The sequence below is a fragment of the Cydia amplana genome, chromosome 5 (assembly GCF_948474715.1).
Source record: "Cydia amplana chromosome 5, ilCydAmpl1.1, whole genome shotgun sequence".
Lineage (NCBI taxonomy): Eukaryota > Metazoa > Arthropoda > Insecta > Lepidoptera > Tortricidae > Cydia > Cydia amplana.
In genome coordinates this window covers 10,907,985-10,929,879 of record NC_086073.1, presented here as the reverse complement: position 1 = coordinate 10,929,879, position 21,895 = coordinate 10,907,985, and the positions used below count along the sequence as shown (strand labels likewise).

The 21,895-nt window shown below is 36.1% G+C and overlaps 1 protein-coding gene across 1 annotated transcript in view; it reads right to left on the bottom strand.

Moving 5' to 3' along the window:
* The window catches only part of LOC134647955 (collagen alpha-1(IV) chain-like), a 32,887-nt gene extending 10,992 nt beyond the window's left edge, over window positions 1-21,895 (bottom strand). The window contains exon 1 of the mRNA XM_063502348.1: window positions 21,717-21,895. Within this exon, the coding sequence (XP_063358418.1) occupies window positions 21,717-21,803 (87 nt within the window). The 5' untranslated portion in view covers window positions 21,804-21,895. The remainder of the gene's footprint in view (window positions 1-21,716) is intronic.

Here is a 21,895-nt window from a genome sequence, read left to right as displayed (position 1 = left end):
GTGCTGTTTGGGAACATGCCTCCTTGGGGAAAGGGAAAATATAGGATCTGCGACTAGATTTGAATTAAGTACTACACATACACACTCTACAATGGAATTCCTACTGTAAACCACGTTTAATGCAAATATCTAGGAACTATCTATCAAAAAACACGTATCTAGGAACGAAGCTTTCTCATTATTTTTCCGTATGTATGTATCAATTTTAGTTTGTATTTTAATAAAATTGCGCTTTGTAATACCATACCCATGATATACCTACTCCATACCGTTCAATCCTCTATTATATATTGTGCTAATCTTGCGGTACCTTAAATGACGCATGCACCTTATGTGTAAATATTCCGATCCTTGTTCACTTACAGTCGAGTTCATAAATATGCAAAGATTTTTTCACCTTATTGCAATGGATTAAGGTGAAGAAATGTACACATATATATGAACTCGGCTACAAAGAATATCAGATCTCACCAATATGTAGAATGACATTTAAGACATCACAACCTATTAAAGCGTTATAACAATATCAATTTGTGCTTGTCATCAAACACTTGTGTTTAAATTTGCATGACGCAATACACTTCTTAGTACTTACATAGTTTTATGCACTTTTGATTAGTAATTGCAACCAGTGACATAGTTTCAGTCATTTCTCTTATACAAAATATCGTTTAGCTACTGTCCATCGTGGTCAATATCCAGGTATTTTAATTTAAGTTTTATTTTAGACTCTCTAAAAAGTCAAAATACTAGGTATTTTATCATTAGGCAATTCGTACCTAAATGATAACGAAAAACTTAAGTAACGCAAAAATAAATTCTACAAACCTATTATACATACCCCATTAAAAACAAAGATGTGTATTTAAAAAACCGGACCAGTGCGAGTCGTACTCGCCCACCGATTTTTTTGAAGATATTTATTTTGTTTTCATTGACCTATCCAAAGACACCACACCAGTGGGTTGAAGTGTATGGTCTTTTTATTATAGGGTTTGTTTTACCTACCATATTGTCGGCGTAACTAATATATAAGCCCATGCTCAATTGTAGCTTTCTACTATTAAAGATCACTGAGCAGCTGAGCTAAGCCGCGGACGGACAGACAGACGGACATGGCAAAACTATGAAGGTCTGCATTTAGTAGGTACCTTACATCCGAGACTTCTATTGATACCCGAGCAAACGAAAGCTTTTATGATTGATTGATTATGGTTCAGAAAGTGAATCTTGAATTGTGCGAGGGATTTTTTTAAAGCCGGGACAGGTAAACATACTTTTCACTGTCCTTGCTGCCGAGTTTAACTCATAATTTTCACCTTAATACGTGGTAAGGTGAAAATACTGGGCTGTAAAACATTACATATCTACGCAATACGCAATATTCTACGCAACAGCGCAATTATTTATTTGATAACTTTGCTTAAACATGAAGTTTCGTCATAAACTATATAAAGATTATTTTTTTGCCATTTTGGCTACTGACCCCAAAAAAACACTCAGGTTGGTAAACCTAATGAAAATATGTATCTATATTCTGTGGTCTAGTTTAGATATCAATAACTTCCTTCGCCGTTCAAATCTAGTCTGTTGTTATTACCAACTGAAGTTACGTAAACAAAAAATCAGGAATGAATGTAGGTACCTATATGTACATACTGAAAAAAATAGGTATAAAAGAGCGACGTTATGCAATTGCAAAACGTGAAATAATTGATATCAGCTTAATGGTGGTGGACGGTTATGGAACGAATGAGTCATTAGTTGCAATTCAAGGAACGGGCTGGATAAACAATCATTGCTGTGTCCCAGAAGATAACGGCCATTCGCACATCCCGCGAGCCCTCCCCGCCCCGCGGCCCGCGGCCCTCACCTCATCTCGTTGCCACGAGCCACGAGCCAACACCCTCGCAAAAGTTACAAGTTTTGGGTGGTTTACTAAATTACCAAATCCATAATATGTGAAGGTTTGTACGAAAGATTAGAAGACCGAGCTGAAGTTTCGTATTGATAACTCTTGGTTTCTATTTTGTTACTAAAACACTATTAAGTGGAGTGGAAATGCTCATGAAAGCCAGAAGGAAGCTTCTCACGTTTTAGGTGAACTAATAATTTCAAATACAGAATGTATAATAGAAAAATATTATAGAAAGAAAACGAGCTAACAAGTAGATGTTACTCACTTGACAAGCTTATTGGGGTCTCTGTGACTACGTCATGCATGGTGCTTAAAAAAATCAAGCGAAACTTATCAATGAGCCAGTAACGTAACTATGTACTTATCTCCTATTTCCCCCTTATTCATAAACATCTGCTAACTTAAAACAGCTGATGATCGTCGTTTCTCCCTCTCTATGGCATAACGACAGATAGGGACAAACGACTACCATCAACTGATTAAGTTAGCAGCCGTTTATGAATAACGCCAACGCCATAAAGTATTACAACCACAAAAATGTTGGTTTCTTAGAAGCCTACTTACTGGTTGTGTTGTTAAGTGACCTTTATAGGTTACGTATTAGCTCGGTTCCCGAAATATCCTCTTACGCATTTGCACATTCTGGAGACAAGCTTGTTTTTATGAAGTCATGACATGAAAAATTGAAAACTTCCTAAAAAAGGTTATTTTTGACAAAAGTTATGTTCCTAGCAAAACCCAAGTAATGTTTTAAAATGTATTTAAGTAATTACCCTTAAAAATAAAAGTTGTTGCTTCTGTACCCGTTAAGGATACAGAAGCCTAATTTCTGGTTGTGATTTATATTCTTCTTCCTCGCGTTGTCCCGGCATTTTGCCACGGCTCATGGGAGCCTGGGGTCCGCTTGGCAACTAATCCCAGGTAATTGGCGTGGGCACTAGTTTTACGAAAGCGACTGCCATCTGACCTTCCAACCCAGAGGGTAAACTAGGCCCGTATTGGGATTAGTCCGGTTTCCTCACGATGTTTTCCTTCACCGAAAAGCGACTGGTAAATATCAAATGATATTTCGTACATAAGTTCCGAAAAACTCATTGGTACGAGCCGGGGTTCTGGTTGTGATTTATATTATATCAGACAAAACGATCCTCGACCCGACGTTGGTTTGTGGTTTTTGGTTTATCAAAATTGTGAGCATTTCTTTAACCAATATTCTTAACTCGCAGGAATTGAAAAGACAAATTATAATCTAATCTGCGTGTGACCCATAAGGTCATAGTATGTTAAAATGGACATGTGACCAATTTATGATATCACAGCCATTTTGGTATGTCGAGCAAGTCAAAAATCAATGCGCCCAGTGTACTGAACTTTAAACACAGAACATCCTTTGTCGTGTCCTAAGAAAATCAGTCATAGTCTATTCTTAAAGATACTGTAACTGTGTCAAAAATGGAGCGATCGGTTGGGATTTACGAGCTGTTTGCCGGAACCCGGCGATGGTGACCCCGCTGCGCCCGCGCCGGGTCGTAAACCTGCTCCCAATACCCGCTTCATCGTTGTTAATAAATGAAATACAGGAGTTAATTACTTTCGGGTGCGCTCGCGTTAGATTTAGTGTGTTCAGCAATTTTCAGAGTTCTTTAGGAAAGAAGTAGGCACCTAGTCCTTGTATTTAGTTGCTATGTCCGTTCTTAATGAATGTGAAATACAGGAGTTAACAATTGGTGAGATGAGCAGGTGATTGAGTTTGTTATCCCTATTTATTTTTAAGGTAACGAATCGCAGAAGGACCTAAATTACTTTTAACAATTAAGGATAGAAGTTAATTTACACACATAGAGGTGAGACATTGTGTTCACCGGTTTTCAAAGCTCCGTTAAGTTATTTACGCTTCTAAAAATGTTGCATCCAAGGTGCAAATGTCGGGAGGATACTGATATTTGGGTTTTTATTGTCTCTCTAGATAGCTCTTTTTTCCCTTTTTTTCTACGGTAGGACGTTTCAGGTTAGCAAATAGGTTGTTATTTTGTTGCCATTTGTTTACTTTAGGTGCGTGCATGTTATAGGATTCTTACATACCTATACAGTTACAATTGCATATGATATGATGCAGCGGCGTTCTATTATTTCACACCTCGAGACGTGCTGACCATGCGGCTTTTGGTAAAAAAAATGGCGTTGTCACCAGATAACTTAAGTTTTACTACTCGGAATATATTATGATCAGAGATCGGACAAATTTGCGACATAGCTCGCAATAATGTGGACATGACTCCAAAATTGATTAAATAATTAATCATTTAATTAATTTCTTACCTGAGGTTTAATTTTGATTCCTAATCAATAAATAGTACTTAAATATATTTTTGATATAAAAAAATAAGTACCTACAGAAAACATACTGATTATTTTTTTAAATAAATTTACATTATAAGAACTCTTTGTGTTATTTATTGATTAGAAATCAAAATTAAACCTGAGGTAAGAAATTAATTAAATGATTAATTATTTAATCAATTTTGGAGTCATGTCCACATTATTGCGAGCAATGTCGCAAATTTGTCCGATCTCTGATTATGATTTCTATTAACTTTGAAACACCTGAACCTAAACTCAAACTGAGCTGTCATTAATGAAAGTCGAATAACGCTCGCTATTGCTAGCCGGAAGTTTACATAGCTATTAATGAAGTAAGTGGCTAAGTGCATATCGGCAGGCACTTCGTAGATCCTTCAGGAGAGTAACGCAATCGCAAGTTAATGGTGCCGGTCATTGCCTTGCGTTGCTCCACAAACGCCGAGTTTATCGATTATGTTCATTTATTATTTTTTGAGCTTTGTTGAAGTGAAAACTTCTTTAGCGGCGCTGGGCACTTTTTGGGGTGGGGAAAAAATGATAAACTCGAGACAGCGTAAGGCGATCACGTGACCGTAAGGCGATCACGTTACCGTAAGGTTTAGATGGCCACTCATTTAGATGGCATTTAAATCAATAAAGAAAAACTCAATAACATTACATGAAAAAGGTTCTAATCTTGTACGGGCTGAAATACGAGGATCTCACAGTTACATTCTAACTTTATATCACTCAAATATAATTAAATAAAGCTACATTTTGATGAAATCGCTAATAAAAGTGAACTCCAGTACTGGTGAATAAAACTCAAAATATCATGACCAAATATATTTAGATGCGAGGTCTGCAAGGTAACTTTACAATTTCTATTCGAATTTTAAACAATTAACGCTACAAATTTAAGCTCACTGGCCAGCCATTTCGGAACTAAAGTTTTTCAATAGAAAGGAGGATGGGTCAATTATACATAGTGCTGCAGACATTTTGGACTAATCATTGAGTTTTCACTTCTATCGGCACTCCCGGAGTGCAACCCATTGTTTTTTTTTTTATAAATCTACCAGTAATTTACCCTTATTTCACATGATTGGAAGTGGCGATATGACAAGGCGAAAGCTTTAAAGGTTTTAATTTACTCTCCCTGGCGTTCGATTTCGTTGAAATTTGATAAGTGGGGTACGTCACCACACCAATCTACCGATCTCTTGAACAGATCTGCGATAGAGACGTAGGGTTTAGGCAAAACGACTAAAACGTGTTAGGCAGGATTTTCAGTTCAGATATCGAGTGCATCATTTTCTGTCAGCGACTCGCGCCAAATTTAGAACAGGAATATGGACGCACGTCCGACTGGCTTTTGTTACTGCGCGCTGAAACTATTGACCTATTTCACTTTACTGGAAGTAAGCAATAACTTTCAGTGCAATGCTCGCGCCGTAAAATCGGCGGCGCACCGCGTAACCAGCAAAGGCCGCAAGTGTACTGCACCTGCACCTAGCGTTCCGTAATACAGTGTTGTTCAGTTACTGAAATAAATGTAGGTATTGGTTAGGTTTCCTTAATTTAGGTACCTTAAAGTCATTTTTTTTATTCGGTAGACTAAACTAAAATGACATTTCATAGTATGAAATGACATTTTAAGTTCATACTATGAAATGTCATTTTAGTCTACCGAATAAAAAAATAGACTTTAGATACCTATGTTTTAATGGCACAAGGATTTTCTCATCAATGTTAGATATTCTTATGACCAACTTACTGCTCAACTTTCATATGAGGAACTAAAAGTGATCACTGTTTTATTACCAGATTTTGCTGTAGAAATGTGGAATCTTTACTTTAGCATAATGCCGTAATGTCATATCTATTAGATTTTTAGAGGAAAGACAGAGCTAGCTGCTCTAAAGCCTAAAGACATTCAATGTTGATAAGAATAAGACGAGGTTAATATTTTTTGATAGTTAAGGTACAAGTTCTGTTACTTTATTAAATTAGTTTGGTCAATAATACGTAAATTCATATTGCAACCCGATTGAAGAGCAGAATGGCCGATGGTGTGTCACATCAGCGAATGATATCGGAGCATTGTAAAATTTCAGGAACATCGTTTACTTCCTCTTGAGTTCAATGTTCTGTGTACGTCACAGTGATAATAGAGCATTAGTCGATGAGTAGTGGCGTGCATTGACAAGGCGACTCACCCCGGAGCAACCGGCGGTCTCCTGCACGTCACAACAAAATGGTATATTTATGTAATGTAAGCAACTGCGCTCACTGTTGATAATAAAACAGATACATGCCTTCATTGTTATTTCAAGCAATTTGTACTAATAAAATAACACGTTTTTATACGTCTTCTAAAGGGCGGGGAGCCATGTTATCATTATCACGGTCATTAAATATCGATAATTATCTATTATCGTAGGTAAATAAGTTTACTGCAATAATTTTCTTTCAGAATATTTATAAATTAGAAATATACAGGTATAAATTAAAAAAAAACAGTGTTCAGGATTAATTCGAAAAGGTTAGAATTTGAAATTGAGAATAGTTATTTTCGATACAAGTGCGAAAAAGAGGAAATTCGAAACGAGTGGCGATAAATTAAAACACGACCGAAGGGAGTGTTTTAAATCGACACGAGTTGCGAATTACCTATTCGCACGTGTATCGAACAACGTTTTACAGTACATATGGCACTTTAAAGTTTCGACATACGCACGTAAAGTGCTATTTTACGCACTAGTGCGGAAAAGTAGCCCCATATGTACTGTAAAATATATTAAGTGATCAATTTTACGTAGTGCTTTAGTTTGCAAAGTAACGAAAGACGAGCTAACGTTCCTCTTCACGAAAAGCTATAAGCATAAAATCACTTCGTCGACATTATCTCACATTGATAAAAATCGTGGGAGTTAAAATAATTTCGGCAATAATTAATTGCAAAAATTGTGTTAAATGAAATACCTAACGACAAGTTGATAGCAGGCTTCCTGTCGGTCGATAATAGGATGTACTGCTGTGTCGCGACCTCAATACAGAGCTTTGTCAGTGGAAGCTGATTTTGACCTACTTGTGACTGATGCTTTATAATTTATGTAGATCAAATCCGTATGTACAGAATTAGCCATATAGGGCTTGAAGCTAGAGGTTTCACGTGGCCAAGCGGGCGAGCTCCGGTCTAGTCCCAAGATGAAAAGTTTCACTTTAAAAAGGTGTTCCTAATAAATACAGACTAGGTATAGAGTGCCAAGGTTATCTTTTAAGATTATTGTAGGGTATTACTTACGACTTGTCATTTTGTCACTTTTAATTGGAAGTAGAATTTATTGACTTTGTCTTGTCTAATATGGTTTTTTTAACAGAATCTTATTGGATTTTAACTGGACTAGATATAAATATAATTCCTTAGAAGTAAATCAATTTGACGGCCTTTAAGTTAAATACACACTGATGACTCATGACAGTACCTATGTAAATAATTATAAGAAATGACATGATGAAATGATTATGTACATGATATAATCGATTTTTTGATGCAGAGTTCTGATAAATAACTTTTATTGTATTTTAGGCTGAAAGATAAGGATCACCGAATAACTTAATGTACGTAGCGATATATTACATTATGTGTATAAATATCTCAAATGATCTCTAAAAATCTCAAATGAATAAGTGTCTAACATTATTATTTCGCAAACCCGCGTCACGTGGCAGAGCGTGTGTATGCATTATCATTTTTATCAGTAGTACCTCGCTGTCAATGAGAAAAATGAGCAAAGTTTTTTTTACCACACCAGCTCGGCTTACTTTGCACTTCAAAAACTGATAGCAAAGTTGTATTTTATTCACATGTGAGGCTTTGATTACTTTGCCTCACATATGTGAGGCAAAGTAATCAAATGCTAATTTTGCGTTGTTTTCTTATGTTTGCTGGTAGAATTGACTTTTAAATGATAATTTTGGATGATGAAATATTTAATAACATTTGGATTTGATTTGGTTTAATTTTGTTTGATATTTTACATTTAATATTTGCTTCGGGTTGGTGTGGTGAAAATTTTTGTGTTTCACTCGGGGGAAAATTTTGTTTAACCCTCGTGCTTTGAAACCCTCGCAACGCTCAAGATTCCATTTTTCGAACCACTCGCTACGCTCGTGGTTCAATTTTGTATTCTCGCTTGCTCGGGTATCAATATTAGCACGAGCGGTTAAAAAACAACTTTGCCCCCTTGTAAAACAAACAGCTATTGTACTAAGTAGCAAAAATATGATTAGGTATAAAAGAAATAAAAAGTAGGTAAGGTAAACGTACTGGTGCTCGACGCGGTCCCAGTACATGTCATCTTGAAACTTAAGTCATTGTCAATAGAGGTGACAGCAGGGTGTCATTCATCTATTGGGCATTATTAGTATGTCGAGCACTAGTACGTTTACCTTATACATATATATATCGTGAATAAGTTACTGTCATCGTATAATATGGTTTAAAGTTTTACGGGATAACTACCTTTAGCCTTACCACGAGTTTGACACTGACATTTTCGCTAGCGTGTGCGTCAACTTACTTGCTACGCATCTCGCTCGTACAGGCATATTAGTGCGAGCGAGATGTACCTACAGAACGTAAGTTACGCAGACGTTTTACACAGGAAGTCCTTATTTTAATTTGATACACTAAATGTTTTGTTTTACATCTAAGTGATCTAAGTATATAGGATAGCGAATCATTGTGGCCTTTGACATGTTTATCTCAGCTATGACCGTTTTTATGAATTGAAGTCAGTTCCGTAGTTTCAGTAGGTAACATACTAATGTTGTGCCAGTTCTTATGAATCGACCTATTTTAAATCGGAGGCATACAATTACCCACTTTAAACATTAAAAAAAAATGTATTTCACTCGGTAGCAAAGATGGTTTCACCCTCGTGCTTTGGAACCGTCTCAACACTAAGATCGTGGTTCAATACAGGAGTCTTTTTTTACTCAGATATATTAATATTCGCACGAGGAGTTAAACAACAACTTTGGTTCGTTTGAGAAACAAATACCTAACTACTTGTAGAGCTTAATTGGTGTGGTGTTTGGTACCTAATGTCTACTCGTGACTCGTGCCGTGATCTTGATCTGATATTTTTGTAGCTGACTGTACCTATAATGACCGAAGTTTTATGGATATTATTATGCTCCTTTCATTCATAATGCCTATATCAGGTTCTTTTATTAAATACCAACGACGTTGAGTTGATTCTTTTATTAATAAAATCTTTTTTAGGTCACGCGGCCATGGAATGATAAGGGCGTGTTGTTGCCAGTAGATGAGTTTATATCAAATAAAAATGATAAATGATAATAGTGCAAAGGTTACCGTAACACTTGATATAAGACCAACGAATTACTTTACAAAGAAACGTGTATTGAGCAACGCGCTTAATTACATGTAACACTGTTTAAAAATAGGATATACTTACTAGGGTTATCTGCGACTAGCGATCAAAGAAAGCTTTATTGAACTATTTTGTACTGAAAACTTACACACTGATAGTTTGTAAATAAAGTTAAATACCTGTGTGGGTTTGTTAAGATTTCAATTTCATAAATTACAAATCCAATTATTAATAAATTTGGAATGTAGAAAGTTTAAGGGGACGGTATATGACGTTTTCGATTTAGAGCTCACTTTGTGCAATCAATTTGTTCAAGAAATGTTTAATAACTGCATTAAATTATACGTAAATTTGTTCACGATGAAGCCGTGTACCGGCTCTTTACGGCATAATATTTTTTATTTGCTGTAATTCTCTACAAATCGACACTAAAAGTATCCAAAAATCAAAATATGGAGTTCCGTTTGAGCAACACGCATTACAGTTTTGCCTTTAACAGTAATTGAGTTGTTGTGTGATTTTGAAAGCTAGATAACTATACTAGCAAATTATTATCTACTTATATTTTTACTCACAAATACAAAACAGAAATTCAATCCCAAATGTAAACTTTCGTACAATTTCCATACATTGACGACATCACTCAAAATTCTTCTTCGAGTCAGATGGCCGCTGGCCTTGGATCGAAGCAGACGTGTACGTCGTCGTAGCTCGTTTTTGACATTATTTAGACATTTCATCATATACGCATACGAAAATGTATACCAGTAGATAAATTGTATTTCAAAAAACAGGGTAAATAAATTTATTTAAAATTTGATTTGTTGTTATTTACAGGTCGTAACGATCGAAAACAGCAGTAAACTATCCTAAAACAATACGATTACAATTGAATTTAAGTAACTTGTTCCTTCAAAACCCGCTTAAAATGAAAAAAGTTTAAAGACTCGTTTTACTGATTGGGATTGATTTTCATTATGCTGGTATCAATTTTGCGTCATTAAAAAAAGTATATGACTTCTGTACGTCAATGACATTTGATGTCAATTGTAATCTTGTATTTACGTTAGAGAATATTATATATTCATTTAAATATTACTTACCTATTAATACGAAGCGTAATTCGTTTAATACCTGAAAGTCTTAGTGTCTACACCTACTTTGTTGCCGTTCGTTCCGTCTATATGTGTGCGATTACGTGCTGTTCTCAATAATCAAGAAACAAGCCATAATCTTCAAGAATAAAATAACAGCAAGACCAGCATTTAGTACTAACTAGTTTTTGCGGATTTGGAGACAAGATATGAAGCTTACAGGCTAATACCGCTGCGGTCTGGTTATTGTTATGTGTATATATCGAGTATTATATAAATTTACTATAAAATAACAATGTTTTATTTCAATGACATTATGTGCGTAGGTATGTATGTTTCGGTGATTATAAGAATTTTGTCCACACAATAATTGTGCAAAGCAGAGACTGCATCATGCTTTCTTTACGGTATAAGCGGTATGGTACCGTTATTATTTATCAATACCGGTTCGTTTTGAAGGTAAAACTATACCGGTTGAAATACAAAGTACGGTACCGGTATAAAATTACAGCAGGGACAACCATTTTTATAGGTGTACAGTCAGCTGCAGAGAAAAGGTACGACCAGATAGATAATTGTATGCAGGGGTGGTACCTTTTCTCTGCAGCTAGCTGTACCTAAACCATCATTGACCGAGCGTTGGCGAAGGTCTCCGTTTCAACTTGGGCAAAAATGCTTTCGTATGTCGGAATTCTTCTCCTTTGCATATCACATTTCTCAACTGATTCTCGTGAAAATTCGGTAGTCCGATATAATTATTCGGTTTCTTTTTTTTTTGAACAATTTAAAATAGGCAGAAATTGTCATAAAGGACTTAAGCGCCAGTAGGGTCTGTGACACTTAAGACCACTGCGATTATTAGGTACTTACTGGCCCCTATTTCACTACGACCACGGTGACAGGTGCGACAGTTGTCGACATCACTGTTGCTGACGTCACAGGCCTCCATAGGCTACGGTAACCGCTTACCATTGGACGGGCGATGTGCTTGTTTGCCACCAACATTTTAATAAATAAATAAACTCCATTATATAGCCACTAAAAAATTCTTATTTTGCGAAGCTAATGACAATTGTCACAAGAAACACGGCAACTGTATCGAAATTGCGACACAGAACTCATTTCCTGTCAAGACTTACCGAAAATTCTTTGAAAAATCTTGTGACAATTGTCACAAGATTTTTTCGCGAGAGAAATGTCTGTTTTATCCGATATAATAAAGTTTTTTTTAATAATAGGTACAATGACGGTGGCAAACACGAATACGGCCCGCCCGATGGTAAGCGGTAACTGTATTATTAAATTGTACAACGGGACTTAATCGCGTATCTAAGTTTTAAGATTTACCTCCGACGTTTCGAGGATGGCGTTGTCCCCGTGGTCTCGGAGAAGACTGGCTTAAGTTGATATCAGCATCTTCTAACCGCGCGAGTTTTTCGAACTACCCGCACTTGGTCTTGTTTATCCGCTTGAACGTTTTGCGGTTCCGTTGTACAATTTAATAATGTGTAAAAATCGTGAAAGTTTAAATCAGTGTTAGCGGTAACTGTAGTCCATGGATGCCTATGGCGTCAATAACAGTGATGTTTTTGTCGTACCTGTCACCGTGGTGAAATAGGGGCCAGATTACGCCGCGCCGCGTGGAACGTGAGGTGCATTGGGGTAAATGCATACCATTCACTCAAGGAAAATAATCTCCCTTATAAGATCACTCGTGTGTCTGCCATTTTGTTAAAGCCAATTTTCACCGTAACTACTGGACTAGTTCAATTGAAATTTAGTACACATATGTCAAGTAAGGAAGTAGTAAGTCGGTGATCCGAAGATGAGTAACGTAAATAAATGAACTTTTAACTTTGCGGCGATTTTTGGTATCAGGTTTGGTATCTCACATATCAGATATAATACATAACTATAAGTAGGTGAGCAAAAATGTACCATAACCTAACTCAGAATTGTATTACATAAATACATATACAAAAAATAGTTCAACGCCAAAAGATTAATGGAAGACCTATGTCCTATAATAGGTGAGTTGGTCTTAAACAAAAAATATGCAATAAAAATGTGTAACTGTGGAACCCATAGTGAATCCTACTCGTACATGATCGGTTTTTATATTATGTACCTATAAGATATTTTCTACTTTATACTTTATAAGTGTACCTACATAATATTTACTTATAAGCAGTTGTCACGTAAAATATTTGTAGATTTTTTTGGAAGTATGTGTCACATCATCATCATCTTCCTCGCGTTGTCCCGGCATTTTGACACGGCTCATGGGAGCCTGGGGTCCGCTTGGCAATTAATCCCATAAATTGGCGTGGGCACTAATTTTTATGAAAGCGACTGCCATCTGACCTTCCAACCCATAGGGGGTAAACTAGGCTCTTATTGGGATTAGTCCGGTTTTCTCACGATGTTTTCCTTCACCGAAAAGCAACTGGTAAATATCAAATGATATTTCGTACATAAGTTCCGAAAAACTCATTGGTACGAGCCGGAATTGCAATTCGCACGCTCTTACCGCTAGGCCTCCAGCGATTTTTTCGAAGTATGTATAGCACAAAAAATATATTTAGAAATGTAACATTTAAGGTAGGTAATTAAAATACGGTATAAACATTATTGGAGAAGACTTGGAGGAAGTGTCATAGGGATCTACATTCGATGCGTGGAAAACAAGTTCTTTTGTCTAATTATAATCCATCGGCAATCACGCGAGCGCATAAAACGAAAATCATTTTTTTTTCACTCCCTAAAACTCCCTTAACCTAATAACAGTAAAACAAAAAATAAAATATAGAGGGTTACCAACCAGCCAAAGAATTATAAGTAGATATATGCACTTATCCCAACGCACCTCACGTTCTACTCTGCACGGGGTTCATTGCCGCTCCTACCGCCGTAAGTAACTATCAACACCTACATTATCAAGGCTACGATCGAAGATAATCGCTTCAGCACTGAAATAATACCGGTGGAATACCGGTATAATATTTTTTATTTTAATTGTATTAATTTAATAGTAAGTAGTGTAAGATATTAGGGGTACATTAGCCAACACTGTTTCCATATATTTTCAAATTTTATTTTGTCCGCCTTAATTAAATTTTGCACCCTGCCGGAACTTTATTTATTTAAATTCTCATTTAATTGATTTTGAGCCTTATGAAAAGTCGTATAGAGTAGTAAATAACATTTTACATCTGACTTAATGACATCTGGTTTTATTCGGTTTAACTTTAGAAAACGCGTATACGACAAAGCCATAATGTAGAAAATTGTCAACAACCAAATGAATTATTAGAATTTAAATACGTCACGTGTGACATGAACAGACAAGGAAAGCAAGATTAAATGTATTGTTTCTCTTTCTTCTTTCAATGGAACGCTTTTCCTAAAAGGAGGCCACTAAACTCAAAACGCTATCTTAAAAAAAACTTGATGGGTCAGTGACCTGTCCCAGTAAAGTGAGGTAGTGTGCGTGAAGTGCGCTTGTGTGTGAAATGGGGTAAATTGACAGAATCTGAAAATTTACCCACCTCTACCGTCACCTTAGTGGCAATACACAAAAGAAGGTTTTTTTTTAAATCTATATCCTGAGAAATCTATTATTTCAGTTATTACCCAGTTGAGGTATAAAAAGGTAAGTTATTGTAAGAGAAAACGATTTAGATCAGATTACAGGGTGACACCCAAGACGTAATACATAATTTTTAAGAAAAAAAAAACCGACTTCTATGCGGCCCGGTGAAAGATTATTGTAGATGGTGCGCTATGTAGAAAAGGAGGTAAAACCACCCACTTTTCTAGTAGCATTTCGTTTCTGTAAGGCTCGCAGTTCTAACCTAACCTAACCCACTTAACGGCGCATGCGGTGCGGTGTACGGGGGTTTGAGCGGGAGGGGTTTGGCCTCATCATACTTTATACCTACATTTTATGGTAGGTAATCATAGTAGTTTGTTTAGTTTAGGTATCATAGTGGTTTTCCGGGTCAAGGTCCGGGTCTGTGTCCGAGTCCGGGTCCGGGTCCGAACCGGATCCGGGTACGAGGCCGGATCTGGATCCGAGTCCGGGTCCCAGTCCAAGTAAAAGTCGAAATTCGAAATCACCAAACATGTACTATGCGTCGTTGAAGAGTTCTGTTCTGATCATCATCAGCAGTTCCAGTTCATCAAATGCGACAGTTTTTAATGTTAATGCTTTATTTTAAGATGAAAATACAGAAAATTATATACGTGTGCCTTTAAGATTTGAGGAGTTCCCTCGATTTCTCATGGATCCCATGTTCAGAACTTGAGCTTGACATAAATATGGCTTAAAAACCTAACTTGCTTAACAAACATAACGAAAAGGAAAAATCGCCAAACGCGAGCTATGCGTCGTTAAAGAGTTTCGTTCTGGTCATCATCAGCAGTTACACTTCCTCAAATGTTACTTTTTAAATGTATATGCTTGATTTGTTGATTAAAACACAACAATCACTATATGTATGCCTTTAAGATTTGAGGAGTTCCCTCGATTCCTTATGGATCTCATCATCAGAACTCGAGCTTGACAGAAATGTGGCTTAAAAACTAAACTTGCTTAACAAACATAACGAAGAGGACAAATCGCCAAACGTGAACTATGGGTCGTTGAAGAGTTCTGTTCTGACCATCATCAGCAGTTCCACTTCATCAAATGCGACAGTTTTTAATAAAAATGCTTGATTTTCTGATGAAAATACAAAAATCTCTATACGCACGCCTTTAAGATTTGAGGAGTTCCCTCGATTCCTCATGGATCCCATCATCAGAACTCGAGCTTGACAAAAATGTGGCTTAAAAACTTAACTTGCTTAACAAACATAACGAAGAGGACAAATCGCCAAACGTGAACTATGCGTCGTTGAAGAGTTCCGTTCTGATCATCATCAGCAGTTCCACTTCATCAAATGTCACGTTTCTGAATGTATATGCTTGATTTGTTGATAAAAACACAAAAATCACTATATGTATGCCTTTAAGATTTGAGGAGTTCCCTCGATTCCTCATGGATCCCATCATCAGAACTGGGTTTTGACAAAAACGGGACCAATCTGTATGCATATACATACAATCAAAAAAAGAATTTTCAAAATCGGTCCAGTAATGACGGAGATATGAAGTAACAAACATAAAAAAAATAAAAAAATAAACAAAAAATAAAAAAAAACATACAACCGAATTGATAACCTCCTCCTTTTAGATTTGGAAGTCGGTTAAAAATAAGTAATTCTGACTTAATTGAATATCGAGAACACGATGCACTAACTCTTATTAAAGTTAATCAAAATTATTTTTTGTAATTTTTTAACAAAATAATTAATTAAAATCTCGAGTGTTGACACACTGTCGTGTGGCACCTATTTGTCATGTTAACTAATTCTGAAATTTAAAACATAAAACTACACTCATATGATGTACACTCGAAAGTAATGAAAATGGGTAACTTTTTATGGTGATTCTCATAGAAGGAGACCGTTTTTGTTGCTCTTGAGTGCAGTAACATTCTTTTGTACATTATGTCTAATAATAGTAATAATGTAATAATTAGCGATAAGTAGGTAGTTGTTTAAAAGATTTTATTGCTAAATCAGACAAATTCAAAGTTTAGACGTATTTCAACAAATGTTCGAAGTGACCACCACCTTGCGCTTCACATTATTCTGTACGACGTCGAAGATTCCTCCTGACTCATTCTACCAAGTACAAACTGATTGGCATTCAGAACTTCCTATCCAACGCTCGGGAAAAGTTTGGTCAAGGTAATTTCGTACCCGCAAAGAAAAATGTGCTGGAGCCCCATCTTGTTCAAAATACAGATTCTGTGGCTTCTGGGTGTCGGATAAAATACCTAAGCACCTGTGTTCGAAACACCTCCGAGTATCGTGGGCGTCGACCTCTACGTTGGGCATGAACTGGGACTGTAAATTGCCCATGGTCTCTCAGATATTGTACGAGTATGTAGGAGTTGATCAATTGCCGTGTGGATTGGGCACTCTGCACCGTTCGTGAAAAAGTGCTTGCGTCAGCGCCGTACTCCGCGATGTAAAGTACATTTCTGCAATGACAACTTGCTGGATATTTGGAAATGCCGTTGCCGTAGCCGTTGGAGGCTATATAATAAGATTTGCCAGCAAAGCTATATTGAATTGCGCCTCAACTTGATCGAAATTCGGTCGTGGCCGCAAAAATCTGTAGGTACCTACCTACATATATTTTAAGCACTGAGGCAAGTTTTTGATAGCCACTATCTCTGACATTACGTAATCACAGTCGTTGTATATATCTATGTTATCGTCGAAGTCTTAATGAGCCAGTATCAATGAAATGCTAATTGTGATGGCAACTTCGACTATAATACGATAAGGTTTTGCCTTTGACTCTGATCCGCTAACAAAACATTGCAAAAAAATGTACCTAACTTATATGCTCATTGCTCACATGATATAGTCGGCTTTAATCATATTTGGGCCTTGGGTATTGCTTGGTAGAAAAAGTTAATCAATCGTTAAGCAACCGTTGTTTAACTGAGTGAAAATTGTTAATAAAGACGCCACGAGTATTTTTTGACTCAGTTAAACAACGTTGTATACAATACTTTTTCTACGACCTAGCACTTACTTTGAAAGTGGACTTTCAAAGTAAGACACTAATTATATTGCAACAGTAACAAAATGCCATGATATTAATGACTGCTATTTATAATTAACCATTTAGATATCACTAAAACCTAACGAGGTAAATATATTTATTTATAGATAATGGAATCGATTTTACTTATAACGACCATGCACATGCATAGTACTTTTCATAGAACAAGCGTGATTTATCGATAAGAAATATCGACTTTAGCCGCATCCTTGCTGACAGCTCGTTTTATTGCCCGGCCGGCACGTTGGTTTTGACTCCACTATAACGACTTGTCTTGACAACTATAAGGTAGGGTTTTAAAGATGTATGCATGACCATTTAAATGACAAATAAAAGTACGGGAGTAGAAAAACTAATTAAAAACAAATGTCTCTGTAAAATTTTATAACAGGTTTATTGTAAGTACTAAACAGTTGCAGCTGTTAATTGGTATTAATAAATTAAATAATTTCAAGACGGTTCTGATGAGCTAGAGTAGCTGTCCTAGCGTTATTTTGTTAAATATATCCTGTAGCTATTTATGATACCATGGCCACTCAATTGGCCGCCAGATTAGGTATTACTCGTATTGTTTATATTCTTGTACTGTACTTTGACGATCATAATATGAACTCTTGTAGATTGATATACTTGCAATTTATAATGAAATCTGTATTATGAAATAAATGAATCTGAATCTAATAGGATTTAAAAAACCAATTTTACAAATTTTGACCGAACATATTATTGAAATATTTACATATTCATATGAAATGGTTTTAGAAGTAGAGTATTAACTGTTCATGTAAACATGTAATATTTTTGATTATTGTATTGAAACAGTTTTGAATCTAATTGTCAAGTTCGTCTAATTATAATTATTTAAATAATGATGTAATAGTTTGAAGCTGTTGTCTTGGCGACTTCGGGGTGGTCATCAAAAACGATAAGACGAAATAAATTTTATTTTATTTTATTTATTTATTTATCACTTAAATAAGTGACACAGCATTAAAGTAAAAACCAAGGCACTGTGAAACTACAAAACAAGCATACAAAAAAACAAATAAAAACCAATGTCAAATTAAACATTAGATTTGGGCGACGACTTGGTGTAGGATAATAAAATATAAAACTTTGTAGATATCCTATTACTTTATACCTAGGCATAGTGTAGGTACTTACTTTAAACATCGTGTTTTTGTTAACTCCGTTCATTGTAAAGGTGCATTCCTAAGTTTAAATAAATTGATTTAGCGGGAAGAGACAGATATTTTAATTTAATTACCTCCATTTTGAAGATAACTAATGATTTAATTTTATCTGATAAGGCCCTTAAGCGCGTGTAAACTTGCCTTAGGGCCTGGTTACATATTAGTGTTTAGTACGAGTTCATATATTTGCAAATAAACGCAAACACTATCTTGGACTATCGATGTTCGTAATGACATGATCCCATCCAATTTCGTTCAAGAATGTCACCCAGAAAAATGAGACAGAGCTAAGCGTATACGTATCGTGGACGTCATTCATTTCCGCTCTTCAAGCTTTTGGTTTGAGTGTGCGGTGTATAACGAGCTTTACGCTCTTGCCTACGTACGTAATTATCATAAAAACAGTAGAACATCAATAGCACGAATCTCAAGAGAAATGCCAATAAGTTCGATTTAACGAGTTTTCGTCTTACAGAGGATATCAACGTAGAGGGGGTTTTGTTCGTCTTAAACAGGTTTTGAGTAATACAGAGGTAAAACGAAAAAAATATTCGTATTAGAAAAGTATAAATACCGTAAAAATAAAAACGCGCAAAATACAGTCTCATCCCCTTATTCAAAACTTTACAAGCCTCAATATGTTAATTTATTGTTTACCCCCAATCCGTAGGCTAACAATCCGAGGCTTATGAATGAGTAGCGCGTTTATGAATAACTCCGTTTTTCTTTTCTTCAAGTTACAAAGTTTTGTTAGTATGTGGGTGCTAACTTTGACATATAGAGGTGAATAAAACAATAATGCGTCTATTTTTTGAGTCATATGTAGAGGTCAAATTTTTTAAAATCATTTATTTACATAATTGGTATAATATATGGCTAGGTAATATAAATTTAATTAAGTATAGAATAATGAGACTCCACAGTCAAACAAATGTAGTTTTGTGGAGCTTTGTCCTTAACAAAAAAGTTGTAACTTTCGTGTAATAAATAACTAAAATAAAATATAGAAAAAGGTATAGATCAGTCCTCCTATCCCCCTGAGTACAGGAGGGCGAGGGGGTGATGGAAGAAGGAAAAGGGGGGGGGGGGCTGTGGATTAGGCTTGTAGGTACTTAATTAATTCTCAGGGCTAATAAACGTGTCTAGACTTAGCGATACACAGTTTCTACAGTTTGAAGGATCATCATAATATATTCGAAAATAATTTTGAAAATCGCTAATGTCTACTAGACCAGAAGCACTAAGTAGTGCTTTTATGTATTATACATAAGTACGTATACTACATAAAAGCGAACTGTAAATATAAAAAACAACGGGTTGCACTCCGGGAGTGCCGACAGAAGTGAAAACTCAATTACTAGTCCAAAATGTCTGCAGCACTATGTATAATTGACCTATCCTCCTTTCTATTGAAAAACTTTAGTTCCGAAATTGCTGGTCAGTGAGCTTGTTTAAAATTCGAAATTCAAATTTGTAGCGTTAATTGTTTAAAATTCGAGTAGAAATTGTAAAGTTGCAGACCTCGCATCTAAATATATTTGGTCATGATATTTTGAGTTTTATTCACCAGTACTAGAGTTCACTTTTATTAGCGATTTCATCAAGATGTAGCTTTATTGAATTATATTTGAGTGATATAAAGTTAGAATGTAACTGTGAGATCCTCGTATTTCAGCCCGTACAAGATTTAATTAGAACCTGTTTCATGTAATGTCATTGAGTTTTTCTTTATTGATTTAAATGCAATCTAAATGAGTGGCCATCTAAATCTTACGGTCACGTGATCGCCTTACGCTGTCTCGAGTTTATCATTTTTCCCCACCCCAAAAAGTGCCCAGCGCCGCTAAAGAAGTTTTCACTTCAATAAATAATCGCTTTTTTCAAGGGTGGTGTTGTTAAGTCACTTTAAGAAAAGCGAGGTAGGTAGTATATTTTTTAACTCGTCGAAATAGTATTTTATGCAACCGTTGTTTAAAAGAGGTCAAAAAAGGCGAGTGGCGTGAGTAACAATTTGAGGCGAAGCCGAAAATTGTTAATAAAGACGCCACGAGTATTTTTTGACTCAGTTAAACAACGTTGCATACAATACTTTTTCGACGACCAAGCACTTACTTTGAAATAAAATTGTAAATTTAACAAATATTTTTAATTCAAGAAGTAGCAAAAATGGAGGGTACGGGCGGGAAAAGAATGAATGAATGAATGAAATTTAAAAAAAAACATGTCTATGGTTCACTTATTTGTCAGAGATAACATTAAAAATAAGGTTGGCAACACTGTATTTAATTCAATATTTTTTAAGTGGTCATTACACGAAGTATCGTAAAATCGCCAAAAAGATACTTCGTGTAAGCACAAATTCTTTTTTGGGGAATAGACTACAGACTTGTCTTGACAACTATAATTTTCAAGGTGTGTGCACGACCCTTTAAATGACAAATAAAAGTACGGGAGTAGAAAAAGAAAATTATCAGGATCATGAAAGCGGTTCAAGGACGAGAAAACATTAGTTTCAAGTAAAAAGTTGTGAGTTGTGTATGGAATCAGTTAGGTCCTTAACGGCGGGATAAAAAGTAGATTCGCAGGTTCTCGGCGATATAGGCGAGTAATATCTCTACGATTCCGTTTCAAATAGGAAGTCCTTACGTACGGTATTTATGGTGCGATCAATGCCATGGTAGGCCATACATAGGTAGTATACATAAACATAAGTTCAGTTTGTCATAATTTAAATTAATAAAAAAACTAAGAAATATTACATAACTATAAATACCACCTGAAAAAATATTCTTACATCGAAGAAGTAAAGTACCTACACAAAAAAATGTTAATATAATTGATTTAGTCTATTATTCATTTACATAGGCGTAATTTTATTTAAAAACCGATTGTATTCTTGCGCAGCTTGACGACAAGTTAATGTTATTATCTGCTGAAACTTAACGATAAGTTCAGCGCTTATTCGCGCGTTGATGTCTTTTTAGCCGATAGAGGTTATATGGCGAACACCTGAGGTGAGCAAACTCTACCTAGCCATCATCAGCACATGAACCCTAACACACATTAAGAAAAGGGTACTTACTGCGGAGGATGGGGTGCAGGTGAAGATCAGGAGCGCGCAGGGCGCGAGCAGCAGCAGGAAGGGGCGCGCACGCGCCGGGCCCGACATGGCTGCGCCGCACTACTGGCCCCGGGCGCTGTGGAGAGTCGCGGGCGAGCGCCCCGGCCGCGACGGGGCGGGGCCCCGGGGGCGCAGCCCGC